Below are 18,488 nucleotides of genomic sequence, written 5' to 3' on the forward strand. Positions count from 1 at the left end.
AATGACTTTTAGCTCTGCAGATAAAAGCACAGATATGAACCAATTTTCATGTGCATTTGCACACATATTATGAAAACAAGCTCTAGTTGCCATTACCTTGAAATAGAGGTAACACTTGGGGCAGAATTTTCCCATCCTGTCCACCATGGGAATCGCGCTGGGCAAGGTGAACCATGCATAGGTCCATTGTCCTCGGACGGGAATTTCTGGCTTTGTAGAGTGTGTGACTGGAAAATCCCACACTTAATCTTTCCTTCCAGCAGTTGTAATTATGGTGGGCTTTAAACTTTTTTCTCTTTCCTTATTACCATTTGTCGTGCACAATCTTAAATTTTTCTCAGCACAGAAGATGACGTTTTTATTTTCTCCTTTTGAACTGTCCCCTCAACAGCTTGTTTTGGTATTCTGATCCTGTTTGTTAAGTAATCCTCCTCTTTTTCTCTGTTTCAGCTGGTTTCTAGCTTCCTGAGTTTCAATCATGCACTAGTGTTCAGGTTAGAGATGCGTTGTTACTTGGCTACACATTTGTTGCACAGTTCCAAATCTCAAACCCATTGGCTCTCTCCAGTTAATCTGAGTGTAAAAATGAACACAATAAGCAAGATTATCTCACCATATCACTTTTTTAAACTTTTTCCTGCTTATCCTATCTTGAATAAGCTGCATTTCCTGCTTAAAGACCTGTTTGATCTTTTGGATAACATAACTTTATTTATTGCAGTGTAAGTGCCTTTGACCACTGTTTGTCTGCCAAAGTCACTACACTCCCCAAAGATTTTCTTTCCTGAGAAGAGTGCTGGCTAAACTTGCAATCTGGAGTCTCTGAGTTTCTCCTTAAAGATGTTCACAACAGCCAGTCCCATCTAGGGTGCCATTGTTGGCATCAGCCTGGCTGAAAAACCCACTAATCTTTATGGGAGTGGATTGGCAAGAAGTTCAATCATGGGACTACTTTAGTGAGATAAAGTCTGAGCAAGTTTAAGTTTTCAGATAAACTGTAGTAATAAACTTAGGCAGTGAGTTACAATCTAACACAAGCTTTATACTTGCTGCACTGTGACTCGATGAGGAGTGCGTAATGACTTATCTTCTTGTAGCCTTTGGTCTTGGGGCTCTACTTACCTATTTCTCTTTCCTTCTCCATTGTCGCTTGTCTTGATTGTTCTTTTCTTGTACTGTAGATCTCTCCACCGTGTGAATCTGATACAGAGATCTTTTTCTTTATCCTGGCTTTTATCCATTGAAACCTTCCCCCTCTTCAGTCATCATCACCAAAATAGTGGTCAAGCTTTTCATAATTACGTATGCCCTTCACAAGGCATTTACATTCTGTGTTGCTTTATCTCGGAGAGAGACATCTACATTCCATTTGTGCACGAGCAGTTTCTCACAGACTTCAAGATGTAAACATTTTGGTGCAGTAAACTGGAAAGCTTGACACAAACTCCCAGAATCCGTCTACCTTGGCATCTTTTCTACACTGTGCCATACTTTTAAGTTTTCCCACTTCATTATACTACCAGTGCTTAATCAAGTTAATTTCTCATAATTAAGTTAGATTTTAACAATTAGTATGCTGAAAAATGGTCATGCTGTCAAAGCATTTTGTCTTGCACTCATCAGGACGGATTCAAGCATACCAAAATTCAAAGGAAGTTATAATTTGTACTGTTAGCTTCCTGGTGCATGGCAAGGCGTTGATCCATCAGAGGTGATTTGCCAACCAATCAGCATTCCTATCTCATGCAATAAGTTGATGCTCCCTTTGAATTTTGGCATTCTAACGTCTGCTCTGATGAGTGCAAGATGAAAAGGTTAGACAGTCTCTCCTTTCAGCAACACTCAAGTAATGTAATGACAAGTAACAATTAGTATTCTGGTTAGTTGTCTAATAATCTTACATCTGCTATGCAACTAAATTAACCTGCAATTTTCAAAATAATAAAAATGGAAATTGACTTTTTTGGTGGGTTGGATTGATTAAATTATCTATCTTTTGCATAGCTACATTACCTTCGATTACCTAAGGATATCAGTGAGGATTATGTCATTCTAATGGACAGTACAGTGTCAACAGGAGCTGCTGCAATGATGGCAGTTCGAGTCCTCCTGGTGAGTAATCAGTTCTTTAAAAAGGGGCCTTTTACTCAGCTGAATCTTTACATGTTTGAATTACAGTTTCTGGTTGGTAAGTAGTCTGCCTGTGAGAGAGATCTTGTTGTAAGGGAGCAGCGTGCAACAACATGCTTTAAAGCATTGATGGGCAACCTGCGGCCCATCAGGATTCTGAGTGCAGTCCATAAGACATTTTGTTAACTTTTGCCTACACGCAGGGTCACCACATTTCACTGGTTTTCATCTGGTGTTTTTCCTACCAGAGTGACTAAAATAATATGCTGGTAAAGCAAGGGTGCATAAACTGAGGAATGTACAGATTGCACACATCATTGACTGTGGGATTATGTGCTTCCTCTGTGCCCAATCAAAGTGTACGTATATTTTTAAACCATTTAAGGTTGATGACAGTTTTATTAATATGAATTATTAAACATCTTCAATAACTCATTACAAAATATTTGTGTTTTAAATACATTCAGTTTTATTCATGGGGTCATGATTAGGGAAACATGCCTGATTTCAATCTCGTGGCCCACTGAGACAAAAGAAATATTGAATGCATGAGATAAGTACAAACTCTTGTCAGATGCTGATAGTTTATTGAGCTAAACTGTCTAATTGAGAACGAACAAGTTACTTTAACTTGAAAGTGTTATAGTTCAGGTCAGAAACTCCAAAGTGTTCTATGGAGCCTGCCTGGATCATAAGTTTTGCATCTTGAATTTGGCTAGGTATGATTCAAGTGATCCACCAGGGAGCTTTTATCAAACAAAGTTTATTTAAGAATATAGTTAACATGCATAGTAAGAAAATTAGCAAGAAATATTATCAATTACAGACAAGAAACAATCCTGATAATATATAACCCTTAACAAAGGTATCTACAGTGTTCCAATCAACTCAATCCCATAGATGATAAACCCTTTTCATAGGTTTAACATAGCTCACATTATATTGGAAATTGAGTCCCTTGGTTGGAGAATTGAAAACTCTAATCTTGGTACACTCAGAGCAGCTTGAAATCAGAACAGCTTATCAGAACATCAGGGACTTTAGGTAAATTACTAATAGCAGATTTTTTCCTTCAGGAAATCAGACCCTTGCTTTATGGTCACCAGCAGAATTTCTAAATAAAGTAGAGAGAGAAACTTTCAGTTTGCTATTCCTTTATAAACCCAACTGCAGCTCAGTGCTGAAAATGAAGTTAAACTCACTGGGAAAAAAAGCCTGTCCAAAAACACATGACCATCCTCCTAAAAATGCAGGATTGTAAAACTAATCCCAGAGTAAACACAGCTAAGGCTGTGAGCTGAGAAACATTGACTGTGAGAGCTGCAGAGATCATGATTTTAAAAAAATACCAAGAGTACACTAACATCACAATAGGGAAATAAATTCTTGATTTTGGATTGTAAAATTTAATGTGTAGACATGTAACACTATACAGTCTCTCCCAGCAAGAAATATAGTTGATATCAAAATATTGCTGATGCTGCAATCTGAAACAAAAACAGAAAATACTGTAAAGTCTCAGCAGGTCTGCAGCATCTGTGGACAAAGAATAGAGCCAAAGTTTTGAGTCTAGATGACACTTCATCGGAGATTTTTCAGCATTTCCCCCCAACTCCTCAGCCCAGATGCAGAGTGGCCATGGGCCCTGCCTCTATTATGCCCTGCCCCTTTGGCACTGCCCTGTGCTGGTGGGGCAAAAGCTGCACAGTGGGATGGGAGAATTGCTGCTGTTGTGCCTGATTGTCATGCTAGATCATTATCACTTCATGAACAATGTAAATACTATCTTGCCTGATCTCTGTTTAGTATCCTATTCTAAGCAAAGGATTCAGAACTAAATCATCAGAATTTGATATCTGGTAAATCTGATATATTGGATAAAATCTTGTGTTTTGTAATGAAGCATTGATATTTTTGGGTCTAGTTCCATTAGGAGTAAAGTAGTTCAATGAAAATCTTGTACGGTTCATTTATTTGAGTTATATTACTACTTCTATGATCCCCATTAATTTAATTGCATGATACCCATTACTTTGAGCAGTATCTATGGCAATTTTCTGAAATCGTTTTAGTTTAAATGCTGGCAAAATGGGATCAGGTGGGAATTCAGGTGTTTCTAATGTGTCGATTTGGACTAGATGAGCCGAAGGGCCTTTTCTGCACTCTGATTCTAAATATGTACTAATACATTTGTCAAAATATGTTATTTCCAGTTTGACACCAAACTTAATGTTGAGGATCATGAAAATTACACCGCTTCTTAAAATTTGTCTGATTTATTTTAGGATCACGATGTGCAAGAAGATAAAATATTCCTGCTCTCATTGCTGATGGCTGAAATGGGAGTGCATTCGGTGGCTTATGCTTTTCCTAAGGTTAACATCATTACCACCGCTGTAGACAAGAAAGTAAATGATGAATTTCACATTATTCCTGGAATAGGTATGGTTATATATGAATTAAAATGTAACCAGACAGCCTTTTTATTCCCCTACCCTTCATATCCATTAACTGTTTGACTCACAGTAAATTACAAGTCTCTGGGTAACTCGATGTAGTGTTACACGGTAGTAAACGTGCCTCTTTTTTTTGTAGGTATGAGGGGAGCAGAAAGGTTGGTTATTAGTATGGAGGTTATTAAAAAAATACCATTTCAACAGAATCATATAGTGAATTGTCAATATGCAGCCCAAGGCAATTTAGAGTTAATTTTTTAATGCAGAATGTGGGTGTTGCTGGCTAGGCCAGCATTTATTGCCCACCACTTAATGTCCTGGAGGAGGTGGTGATGAGCTATGTTCTTGAACTGCTGTAATCCATGTGGTGTAGGGAGGGAGTTCCAGAATTTTTGACCCAATGACAGTAAAGGAACAGCAATATATTTCCAAATCATGATTCTCTGTGGCTTGGAGGGGAACTTCCAGGTGGTGGTATTCCCATATATCTGTTGTTCTTGTCCTTCTGGATGGTAGAGGTTGTGGGATTGAAAAATGCTGCCTAACAATTAGTATTCTACTGGACGTTTGATGTGAACCTGTCTATTGAGGTAGTATGGGCTGAGATTAGAAACAGGAAAGGAGAGGTCACCCTGCTGAGAGTATTTTACAGGCCTCCAAAAAGTTCCAGAGATGTAGAGGAAAGGATTGCAAAGATGATCCTGGATAGGAGCGAAAGTAACAGGGTAGTTGTTATGGGGGACTTTAACTTTACAAATATCGATTGGAAAAGCTATAGTTCAAGCACGTTAGAGGGGTCAGTTTTTGTCCAATGTGTGCCGGAAGGTTTCCTGACACAGTAGGCCAACAAGAGGTGAGGCTACATTGGATTTGGTACTGGGTAATGAACCAGACCAGGTGTTAGACTTGGAGGTAGGTGAGCACTTTGGTGATAGTGACCACAGTTCGGTTACGTTTACCTTACTGATGGAAAGGGATAGGTATATACCGAAGGGCAGAAGTTATAGCTGGGGGAAAGGTAATTTAGGATACATAGGTTGGAATAGGAAATTGCAGGGGCTGGGAACAACTGAAATGTGGAGCTTATTCAAGGAGCAGCTACTGCGAGTCCTTGATAAGTATGTACCTGTCAGGCAGGGAGGAAGTGGTTGAGCGAGGGAAACGTGGTGTACTAAGGAAGTTGAATCTCTGGTGAAGAGGAAGAAGGAGGCTTATGTAAAGATGAGACATGAAGGCTCAGTTAGGGCACTGGAGAGTTACAAATTAGCCAGGAAGGAGTTAAAGAGAGAGTTAAGAAGAGCTAGAAGAGGACATGAGAAGACTTTGGCGGATAGGATCAAGGAGAACCTTAAAGCTTTCTATAGGTATGTCAAGAATAAAAGATTGGTTAGGGCAAGATTACGGCCAGTCAGAGACAGTAGTGGGAAGTTGTGCTTGGAGCCTGAAGAGATAGGAGAGGCACTAAATGAATATTTTTTGTCAGTATTCACGCAGGAAAAAGTCAATGTAGTTGAGGAGAATACTGAGAATACAGGCTTTTAGACTAGACAGGATTGAGGTACATAAGGAGGAGGTGTTAGCAATTCTTGAGAGTATAAATCCCCTGGGCCGGATGGGATTTACCCTAGGATTCTGTGGGAGGCTAGGGAGGAGATTGCAGAGCCTTTGGCTTTGATCCTCATGTCGTCATTGGCTTCAGGTATAGTGCTGGAAGAATGGAGGATAGCAAATGTTGTCCCCTTGTTCAAGAAGGGGAGTAGAGACCATCCCGGGAATTACAGACCAGTGAGCCTTACTTCTGTTGTGGGCAAAGTTTTGGAAAGAATTATAAGGGATAGGATTTATAATCATCTAGAGAGAAATAAATTGATTAGGGATAGTCAACACGGTTTTGTGAAGGGTAGGTCGTGCCTCACAAACCTTATCGAGTTTTTTGAAAAGGTGACCAAAGAGGTGGATAAGGGTAAGGCAGTTGACGTGGTGTATATGGATTTTAGCAAAGTATTTGATAAGGTTCCTCATGGTAGGCTACTGCAGAAAATGCAGATGCATGGGATTGAGGGTGATTTAGCAGTTTGGATCAGGAATTGGCTAGCTGATAGAAGACAGGGTGGTAGTTGACGGGAAATATTCGACCTGGAGTTCAGTTACAAGTGGTGTACCTCAGGGATCTGTTTGGGGGCCACTGCTGTTTGTCATTTTTATAAATGACCTAGATGAGGGTGTAGAAGGATGGGTTAGTAAATTTGCTGATGACACCAAAGTCGGAGGCATTGTAGACAGTGAGGATGGATGTTACAGTTTGTAGAGGGACGTAGGTAGGCTGCAGAGCTGGGCTGAGAGGTGGCAAAAGGAGTTTAATGCGGAAAAGTGTGAGGTGATTCACTTTGGTAAGAGTAACAGGAGTACTGAATATAGGGCTAATGGAAGGACTCTTGGTAGTGTCGACGAGCGGAGAGATCTTGGTGTACATGTGCATAGATCCCTGAAAGCTGGCACCCAGGTTGATAAGGTTGTTAAGAAGGCGTATGGTGTGTTAGCTTTTATTGGTAGAGGGATTGAATTTCGGAGCCATGAGGTCATGTTGCAACTGTACAAAACTCTGGTGTGGCCGCACTTGAAGTATTGTGTAGAGTTCTGGTCGCCGCATTATGAGAAAGATGTGGAGGCATTGGAAAGGGTGCAGAGGAGGTTTACCAGGATGTTGCCTGGTATGGTGGGAAGGTCTTATGAGGAAAGGCTGAGGGACTTGAGGTTATTTTCGTTAGAAAGAGGAAGGTTAAGAGGTGACCTAATTGAGGCATACAAGATGATCAGAGGGTTAGATAGGTAGACAGTGAGAGCCTTTTTCCTCGGATGGTGATGGCTAACATGAGGGGGCATAGCTTTAAATTGAGGGGTGGTAATTATAGGACGGATGTCAGAAGTAGCTTCTTTACTCAGAAGGTAGTAAGGGCATGGAATGCCCTGCCTGCAGCAGTTGTGGACTCGCCAACTTTAAGGGCATTCAAATGGTCATTGGATAGGCATATGGATAACATTGGAATAGTTTAGGTTAGAGGGTTATTAGATTGGTTCCACTGGTCGGCGCAACATCAAGGGCCAAAGGGCCTGTACTGCGCTGTAATGTTCTATGTTCTGTAAGGAGGGTTAGTGAGTTTCAGCAGCGCACCTTGTGTGTTGGTGGTTGAGGGAGTGACTGTTTGTGGAAGGGGCACCAATCAAGCACATTGCTTTGTCCTGGATAGTGTCTGGAGAGTTTTCCCCTCGATTCCCATTGACTCCAGTTTGCTAGTGTTCCTTAATGCCACACTCCATCAAATGTGATCTTGATGTCAAGGGCAACCACTCTCGTCTCACCTCTGGAGTTCAGCTTTTTGTCTTATGTTTAAATGAAGGCTGTAATGAAATTACGAACTGAGTGGCTCTGGTGGAAGCAAACTGAGCATCACAGGAGGTTATTGCTAAGCAAGTCTCGCTTTGTGGTACTTATGATGACCCCTTCCATCATTTTACTGATGATTGAGAGTAGACTGATGGGGTAGTAATTGACTGGGTTGGAATTGTCCTGTTTTTTGCGTACAAGACCTATCTGAATTTTCCACATTGCTGAGTAGATGGCAGTGTTGTATCTGCAGTAGAACAGCTTAGCTAGATTTGTAGAATTGGCACACAAGTGGCAGGTGAAATTCAGTGCAGAGAAATGTGAATTGATTTATTTAGTGGGAAGAACACACAGACAATATCAAGTAAAAGGCACAATTCTAAAGGCAGTCCAGTGGCAGAGAGTCCTGGGTGAGCATGTTGCATAGTCATTTAGGTAGCAGGACAAGTTGAGAGAGCAGTTAATGAAGCATGCGTTACCCTAGGCTTTATGAACTCTGGTTCAGCCTTAGCTAGTGTATTTTGCCTCATCCTGGGTGCCCTACTTTAGGAAGGATGTGGAGGAACTGGTGAGAATGCAGAAAAGATTCATGAGAGTGGTTGCTGGGATGTGGAATTTCAGTTGTGCAGATTGGAGAAGTTTGGACTGTTTTCCTCAGAGCAGAGAAGATTGAAAGAAGACTTGATGAAAGTATTCAAAATCATGAGGTGGCTGTACAGTGTAGAGAAAACTTTCCCCCTTGGTGGAAAGATTGAGAACAAGAGGGCACCAATTTAAGATCATGGAAATACTTTTTCATGCGGAGAATGGTTGGGATTTGGAAGCAAAATGTAGGAACCTACAGTCCAATTGTTTAGTTTAGTTTAGTTGTTGGGAAATTGTTAGAATCCATGGTAAAAGAAGTAATAGCAGGACATTTGGAAAATCAAAAAGCAACCCATCAGAGTCAGCATGGTTTAATGAAGAGTAAATCATGTTTGACTAATTTGCTTGAGTTCTTCAAAGTAGTAACAAGCAAGGTGGATAATGGTGATCCTGTAGAAGGTGCCACATAAAAGGCTAATACACAAGGTTAGTTCACATAGGATTAATGTTGATTTATTGGCTTGGATAGAAGATTGGCAAACCAACAGAAAGCAGAGTGATGGGATAAATGGGTCTTTCTCGGGTTGGCAAGATTTAACTAATTGGGTGCCACAGGGTTCAGTCCTTGGGGCCCCAACTATTTATAATCCATATTAATGACTTGTTGCAGGAATAGTAGTTACCATAGCCAAATTTGCAGATGACCTTAAAATAGGTGGGATAATAAGTTGCAATAATGAAATAAATTTACATATGGATAGGTTAAGTGAAGATCAAAATTTGGCAGATAGATTTAACATGGATAAATGTGAGTTTTATTTATTTTGGTAGGAAAAATATAAAGGCAAATTATCTGAATGGAGAGAAACTTTGCAGTGCTTCGGAGTACAGAGATCTGGATGTTCTTGTGCGTAAATTACAGAAAACTAGAATGTAGGTACTGCAGGTAATAAGGAAGGCAAATGAAATCATGGCATTTATTACTAAAGGAGCAGAATGTGAAAATAGTGAAGTGTTGCTGCTACTGTACAAAGCATCAGTGAATATTCTGTACAGTTTGGTCCTCTCACTTGAGAAGCGATGTAGTTGCATTGGAGGCAGTTCAGAGGAAGTTCACTAAATTTATTCAGAGATTGGGTAGATTAGGCCCATACTCTGTGGAGTTTAGAAGAATGACAAGAAGATCTAATTGAGATGCACAAGATGATGATGTGGATTGTCAGTCGACATGGAGAGAATGCTTTCTCATGTAGGGCAATCTAGAACAAGAGTAACAGTTTTAAGATAAGAGGTAGCAGATTTTAAACAGAGATGAGAAATTACTTCACTCAAAGGGCCATGGGTTTGTGGAATTCAGTACCCCAGAGGATGGTGAATGCTGGGACATTGAGTAAATTTAAGGAAAAGATGGACACTTTTTAATTAGGATTTGAAGAGTTATGGTGAACAGGTAGGTAAACGGAGTTGAGACTAAGATGAGATCAGCCATGATCGTATTAAATGGAGGAGCAGGTGTTAGGGGGCTGAATTGCCTACTCCTCCTTGTTCTTATGATTTTTTATGAACTGTTCTGTAATTCTGAGCTGGAGCTAATATTGTGAATGTGGACTATCAAATGGTTTCTATCAACTTGTTAGAAAAACAAAAGTCCGTTGAAATTAGATAAGCAGTGATGATACTGATATGAGATTGGCTAAGCAACAGAAAGTGGGTAGTAGTTGTTTGTGGGACTTGAATGTAGTATACAGTGATGCTCCCAGAGGCTGGTACTTCAGATATTTATTAATTTTTGATATTTATTAAAGACCTGCAGCTGGGCTTACAGAGCATAATTTCAGGTTTACAAATAGAAGTTGGAAATGTAATATAATATGAGGAGAATAGTAAAACTCTGGTGAAAAGCTGATGCATAGCAGATAAAATTTAATAGGTTTATTTTGTAGCACAAGCATTTGGAACACTGCCCCCTACATCACTCACCTGATGAAGGGACAGTGCTCTGAAAGCTCGTGCTACCAAATAAACCTGCAGGTCTTCTTACTGTGTTTAGCCCAGTCCATTGCCAGCATCTCCACATCATAGATAAAATTTAATGCAGAGAAGTGTGAAATGATAAATTTTGGTTGGATGAGTAAGGGGACAGAAGCACTAAAGGATACAGTTTTAAAAGGGGGTGGGGATATGTAGATATTTTAAGTTTACAGAGCAAGCTAAGAAGGCTGTTTAAAAACAAATGAGACCTTTGGCTTTATTTAAAGCAGGGAAATTATGTTGAGTGTTACAAAACACTGGTTAGAACTTATCTGGAGTATTGTTTTCAGTTTGGAGAACCACGCTTTAGATTGGATGTCAAACCCTTACAAAGAGCTGAAGAAGAGATTTACCAGATGATATCCAGAATGAGGGAGCTCAGTTATATGGAGAGACTGGGGAAGCTGTTCTCCTTTAAGAGGAGGAGTGGGGAGTATTCAAAATCTTGAATGACTGGGGAATTTTAGCAGTTCATAATTTGCAATAACATAAATTGATACTCAATGTTGCCAATTTAGAAGACTCGAGCAAATCTTTATTAAAGCCCTTTAATAAAATTCTCCTGGTACGTAACTAATCAGCATACTGATATGAATGCCTGCAGTGTATTTATTAATCTTAGAACTCTTGTCAGGCAGATGAGAATTATTTTGGGATTTGGAGTCTGACAATACATTTAGTGTTTTATTATTTACTATCTATTTTTGCAACATTTTGTACATTAGACTTTTAGCTTCAGTGGTGGTTAAATAAGAGTTCAAAATAAAAGCAAGGGACTGAAGTCCTTATTATCTGCCTCCCTAATGCAATTATTTGCAAGCTGGTCAAATGGCTATTATTGCTATGGATCAGATTTATCTTGTGCACCAAGGTAGATTTAAAACAGCACAGATTAAAATGTATGTTCTGACATTAAACATTAGCAATAAAAATAAGAAACATTTGATGGTAAAATTGTTTCTTCGAGCTCTATATTTGCACTTTCTAATTTAATTAGATAGGAAATTAGCATTTATTGTAATTTGATGAGTTCTATTTTGGGATCTTTCATTACTGGTTATTTATTGTCCAGTCATTACATCCTTTCTGTTATTGAGATTCACTGGACTGTAACTATAATACTTAGAGTAAGTGTTTGGTGTCCTGCAGCGAAGTAACACTTGAATTGGTAAGGCCGCACAAAAACATAATGTAATACTGAGTTTTATGATGTAGTATAGAAAACAAAAGTTGAGATGGAACGATGAATTGAAATGAAATTTAGGTAAGAACGTAAGTGTACAGTTTTGCGGGCTATTGGGAGGATGTTGAAGCAAGAATGAGAGTACAGTGCACAGTAATTAGGATGCTGCCTAACATAAGATTGCACATTCTCCATAAAAGGATAACCTGACGGTCATCACTTTTAGCACTTTTGGTTTAATGATAGTCATGGGGGGGTGTCAGAATTGGACAGAAAAAAAAGCCTAATTTGAAAGGACATTGAGGAAACGGAGAGGATTTGGTGAAGATTTGTTAGGATGCTATAGTGGTATAAGGAAATTATATTAAGAAGAAAGACTTAGGTAATGTATGTTCCTTTCATTGGAACAGAGAACCTTCACAGGTGATTGATGGAGGTATTTAAAATTGAGGAACTTGGACAAAGTGCCTGGAAACATTGTATTTCTAGCTGTTGAAGAATCTAGAACAAGGGAGCATAGATATAAGATTAAATGCGAGAGGTTTAAGGAAGAATTTTTTTATGGTGGCTTTTTAAAGTTGTGGAATGTACTGACAGTAGGTGATTGAAACAGAGAGCATCTCAACATTTAAAAATTGCTTAAATAGCTGTTTGAAGGAAAGGGGAAATAAAGAGGGATAAGAACAGAACAGGATATATAGGATTAGATGTTCCTACTTATATGAAGGATGTAAACTAAACTGTCTAACCTACTTTAAATGATTTGGAGGAAAATGTAATTGGTTTGATTAGTAAGTTTGTGGACGATGCAAAGGTTGATGGATTTGCGAATAGTGATGAGGACATCAGAGGATACAGCAGGACATAGATCAGTTGGAGACTTGGGTGGAGAGGTGGAAGATGGAGTTTAATCCAGACAAATTTGAGGTAATGCATTTTAGAAGGTCTAATACAGATAAGAAATATACAGGAAATGGCAAAACCCTTAAGAATATTGATAAGCAGAGGGATCTAGATGTACAGGTACATAGGTCACTGAAAGTGGCAACGCAGGTGGGGAAGGTGGTCAAGAAGGCATACGGCATGCTTTCCTTCATCAATGGGGCATCGAGTTTAAAAATTGGCAAGTCATGTTGCAGCTTTGTAGAACCTTAATTAAGCTGCACTTGGAATATGGTGTTCAATTCTGGTCGCCGCTCTACAAGAAGGATGTGGAGGCTTTGGAGAGGGTACAGAAAAGATTTACCAGAATGTTACCTGGTGTGGAGGGCATTAGCTATGAGGGGAGATTGGAGAAACTTAGTTCATTGTCACTGGAACAAAGGAGGTTGAGGGGTGACCTGATAGAGATCTACAAAATTATGAAGGACATGGATGGAGTGATCATCAGAAGCTTTTTCCCAGGGTAGAAGAGTGAATTAGTAGAGGGCATAGGTTTAAGATGCGAGGGGCAAAGTTTAAAGGAGATGTATGAGGCAGATTTTTTACCCAAAGGTGCTGGGTGCCTGGAACTCACTGCCATGGGAGGTAGTGGAAGTGCATACGATAGCGACTTTAAAGGGGCATCTTCACAAATACATGAATAGGATGGAAATGTAGGGATATGGAAGGGTTGGGGGTTTTAGTTAAGTCGGGCAACATGGTTGGTGCAGGCTTGGCGGGCCGAAGGGCCTGTTCCTATGCTGTAGTTTTTTTTGTTCTTTGTTTTTTTGCTCTTTGTTTTTTGTTTTTTTTGTTCTTTGTTCTTTAGTTCTTTGTTCTTTAATAACTGTTGGTAACTATATATTATGTACATCTTCCCTTTTGTCTAACCTAGTTCCGCTGTTATCTGTCTGATCATAGCCGCTAAACCACTGACCACCCAACTTACCCCTGGTTCCCATGTTAGCTGACTGTTAACAGTTTGGTTCGTTTCTTCAAATCTGCCATGAGCCTTTGACTCTGTCACTGCAAACTACTGCCCTCTCTCCAACATCCCCTTGCTCTTCAAATTCCTTAAGCATACTGTTGCCTGCAAAATATGTGCAGATCTTTCGTATTTGAATCCCAACAATCAAGTTTCTGCCCTTGCCACAGTATTAAAACAGTTATAATAAAGCTACAAATGACATCCTATTGGAGTGTGACAAGGTCGGACAATGCCATCATTGTCTTTTTTAATCTGCCTGCAGCCTTTGACACAGTTGATCACACCATCTTCATCCCAATGTCTCTTCTTCTTCACCCACACCTGGGTGCGATGGAACTTGCCTGGTATCATCATTCTTATCTATCTGATTGTAACCAGAAAATTGTCAAAAATGGCTTCTATTCCCATTTCCCAAGGCTCTAGCTGTGGCCCCTCCTATTTCTCATCTACAGGCTGCCCTCAACACATCATCTGAAAACACATCAATTTTTATATACACAGACCACACCTATCTTTAGTTCACCTCTTGAGTCATACTCAGTTTTGTGTCTCAATGAATTGCCTTAGGACTTAGGGGTGCTACGTAAATACAAGTTATTGTTACTGGATTTCTACCAATGGTTGCTACTCTTGCACCATTATTTTGGTGGCCCCAAAGATTCATCCTTGGTCACCTCCACTCATCTACTTTCTTCCTCTCAACAACAACCATTTGGGGGCATAACATAAGTGGAGGAAGCAGGAGTAGGCTGTTCAGCCCTTTGAGACTCCTTTACCATTCAAGAAGATTGTGGCTGATCTACTTCAACTCAACTTTCCAGTACTATTCCCACGTCTCTTTCTACCCAAGTATCAATCACCATCTGTCTTGAATATACTCTGAATGAACACCACAACTCTCTGGGTTAGAGAATTCCAGAAATTGACAAACCTTTGAAAATATTTCCACCTCAGTTCAAAATGGCCAACCACTTAGTCATAGACTGTGATCCTTCTGTGTTATAATTTTGCAGCCAGAGTAACCACTTGTCAAGTTCCTTTGAAGTTTATATGTTTCAATTAGGTCACACCTCATTCTTCCAAACTCCAGGGATATAGGCTGGGTCTACTCCATTTCTTGTTATAGAACAATCCCCAGCCTGTGTTCCACCTGCATTTCCTACCAGTGGCTGTTATGGCTTCAACCTAGACTCCATGAATTGCTTGTCTAAAACCCTCTGACTTTCCAACTTCTCCTTTCAAGGCCCTCATTAGAAACCGCATCTTTGATCCAGCTTTAGGTCAGACCCCTTAATATCTGTTCCTAAAGCTTTTAGTCTCCTCCCTGCTCTGAATTTCCACATTAAGGAGACTATATGTGCAATCATATACATTAATATTTTACCATTCTCTTAATTGAAAATATTAAAATGCAAGTAAAAATAGAAAGTATTATCTGTATAGTTCTTGAACTAACTAAATTGTGTAATAAAAGAATTTATTAAAAATGTACTGCAATTGGAATATTGGTCATTATTGGCTTATAATAAAAATTGATTTAATAAATGTTATTAACATGCAGGTAACTTTGGAGATCGATACTTTGGCACCGATGCACCATCTGATTGGTATGAGAGTGATGAGGGCATGGACTACTGAGTGCTGTTCTGAATAACTGAGAGACCCAAGATAAATTTGCATGGAAGCAAAAACATTGCATCTGCTGTATGGGAACATATTTTGACTGTATTTAAGAGCAAGCTGAACATTCTTTTTCTGACATCAAATTGTCAATTAAGCTTTATTTTGAATATTTTCAACTTTGTCGTGAATTTAGGCAATATTATAAAATGGGACTTTTTATGTTCGATCAAAATTCACATTTGGAATGCCCACTTTTGCGAAATATATCTGATTTTCACAAGTTTACCTTCAATTATATTTAAGTCTTTAGGTACAGAGGCTTCACTTGGAATCTCCTTCAAAGAGGCAGTCCTCATAATGGTGGAACATTATCCCTCTACCCCAAGATGTTGACTATTCCTAATGCGACCTTTTACTGGTCTAGCTCCATTATGAAAATAATATAAGAAGAGAGTTCCCTACCTTTTTGTAAGAAAAGAGATTGGAACTAATCATTTAATTCATATTTTTTGGATTAATTACACAAATCATATACATCAGTTAGCCTCTGTAACAAAGAAAGCACTTTAGCAGCTGACCTTCCTGCTTAATTTAACCATTTTCAATTTTACATATTAAAAGGTCAGCTATTGTGAATGGGAACTATTTATTAAGACTATGGTAGTTTTAAAAATATACAATTCCCACAGCGCTTGTAATCAAAGGATAAACCATATATCATCAGGTGTAATTGGTTTCCCTCTTCATGATTACATTAAGACACAAATCAATTTTGAAATTGTCAACAAATGGAAACATACAAATACTGGAAGACTCACTAAGGAGCTTGATTCTTCAAAACTATACGCTGCATTGTTAAACTATTAAGGAAATAACTTGCATTTATATTTTGATATTCACATCCTTGGGACATGCCAAAGTTCATTACAGCTAGTAAAGTACTTTTAATGTGCAGCCACTGTCATTCTGTAACTAACTTGCATACTTAACATATTAGTTAAATTTTGCAGAATCAGACTTCTAATCACTTTTAACAATCTAATTTTGATTAAAGAAAATTTAGTTCTCGTATTCGTTGGAAATAGATATAAATCTGTTAAGACTCAGCTGCACTTGAAAATAAATGGGGCCTGAAGTGTTGTGCACTATAATTTATTATTGCTTAACTGGATGTTCATGTGAACTAATACAACTTATACACCTGAATTTAGTCAATTTTATGGAGAGTATTTGATATTAACTGTTTAACAGTTAAAATTTAAAATATTATTGAAGTATTGGAATGCTGTTGTTTAAATTAAGTATGGATGTTATGATCCAAAAGGTAGCAATAGCTTTAGTTTTGAGTGGCAGATGGAGGAAGAGATCATTTCTTAAAATTACTAACTGAAAATTCCCAATAACTGTTATGTCTTGAGTTTTTTAAACATGGAAATGTTCAAATATCACAAGTCGTGCAATGCACATGATATGCATAAACATGCAACCTATGCTGTTTTAACTGTACATTCCTTGATATGATAAAGTTTATATTGCAATTGTGCAACGTATTGAATGAATAATGGATGTTACTCATTTTCATTCCCATTGGGAGACCTTCACAACACAGATGGATGATCATAACATTATATTAAGGCTTGCACTGACTCTTGTAACCAAAAGAAAGCCCGTACAACATTATACTTTTAAGATGCTGGGAACAATTCTGGTTCTACAACAGAAAGACTAAATGACCAGATTATGACAGATTACTTGCTGATTTTGACATAAAGCATTTTTAAATTAACATGATGCAGCAAATTTTGCCTGAGGTTCTTGGAACTGATGCATTCGTGGAACTGTGTGCCTTTTAAATACATTAATATATTACTTTTTGGTAAAGCATGATTATATTTTCTGAATGTAACAAAATTACTTTCTGGGCAAATGATGGGCTGAATTCTCCAACCTTGCCCCCTGCTGGCATTCTCCAGTCCGCTATAACAAATAGAGATTTGGCTGAGCACCAAATTCTCTGTTCTTACTAGCAGTGGGGTGTGAACAGCCGGAGAATTCTGGCCTCCATTATTTTGTTGTTTTGTGCATTGTGTCCTTGCAGTTTTTCCCACTGAATCATATTACAAAGAACTCCTAGCATATTTTTTAAAAAACAGTCATCCCATCAAGTTTTTTTTTCTTTTCATCCCTTGCATTTGTTCTCACTAAGTTAAGACATGTTTTTGTGATTGTTGGTCACGTTTATACTGCAATACAGAGAAAAGCAACCCACAATGACACCTGATAACCACTTTATATGTAGCATTTATGGCTAGGGTTACCAACTGTGATTAAATGCATTCTGAAAGTTTCATCATGTGACTTGCCTCCACACTCCAGCCATTAGTCAGCCAACACATCCATCCTTGTGACATGTAGCTTTTCTGTGACAATTTGGAAAGCAAGAAGACTCATTACCCAATTGGATGATGTTTGACTGTCACCAAACAATCTATTACCCCATTTTAAACATTCTTGTATCAGGTAAAGAGAAACATTCAAAGAAAAAAGACAAAAAATGCAATCTTATTTAGTGTTCCGATGAGTTTTCTCCCAAGATTGCACACATTTCTTGAGTCTTCAGGTTAACCTGAAAGGTTGGCAGCCCTACTGGTGGCAGAACCTGGCTCACATGGATTGGTCTACTCAGCCATTAGTGGATGTGCACTATATAAAGCTATCCCATCCGCAGTAAAGTATTTTGCTGTATGCTATGCAGATGGTAGACTGTCACCGATAATACTGCAATACAAAGGAATGTTTCCAGTGCTGTATCTGTTTTTGACCTGGAACTGTTTTCTATGTGATACAAGATCCAGTGCAATAATTTATTCTAAGTTTTATGGCAAAACATTTAAAATATCTGAGGCAAAAAAGCCTTTGCTCTGACCAATTATTGTAGAAAATTAGTTTGTGTAGTCAGCCCTGGGATTGCTGCTACATCTTTTCCCATGCAGGATGGTGATGAAGAATCAGAAAGAAGATTACTAAGAAAATTTGATCTCGTAAAACCATGTGCATTAACTGCATATTCCTGCAATAGACCTTTGCCTGGAATATCACTGGTGCGGCAATAAACATTTATTGCAGATGCTATAACCATCTTGCACCTAACTCAGATTCCCCAATGGTTGTATGTACCGTTAAATT

At 38.7% G+C, this 18,488-nt stretch overlaps 1 protein-coding gene across 2 annotated transcripts in view; it reads left to right on the forward strand.

Annotated features, from left to right (window-relative positions):
* Nucleotides 1-16,852, forward strand: part of LOC145344943 (uridine-cytidine kinase-like 1) — an 81,286-nt gene extending 64,434 nt beyond the window's left edge. For both annotated transcript variants that reach the window (XM_080192315.1, XM_080192314.1), the window contains exons 13-15: nt 2,005-2,112; nt 4,416-4,572; nt 15,241-16,852. In XM_080192315.1, coding sequence (XP_080048441.1) covers nt 2,005-2,112; nt 4,416-4,572; nt 15,241-15,317 — 342 coding nt within the window. In that variant the 3' untranslated portion in view covers nt 15,318-16,852. The remainder of the gene's footprint in view (nt 1-2,004; nt 2,113-4,415; nt 4,573-15,240) is intronic.
* Nucleotides 16,853-18,488: the final 1,636 nt, after the last annotated feature.

This window comes from Carcharhinus amblyrhynchos, chromosome 7 (assembly GCF_965287045.1).
Source record: "Carcharhinus amblyrhynchos chromosome 7, sCarAmb.v2.hapA, whole genome shotgun sequence".
Lineage (NCBI taxonomy): Eukaryota > Metazoa > Chordata > Chondrichthyes > Carcharhiniformes > Carcharhinidae > Carcharhinus > Carcharhinus amblyrhynchos.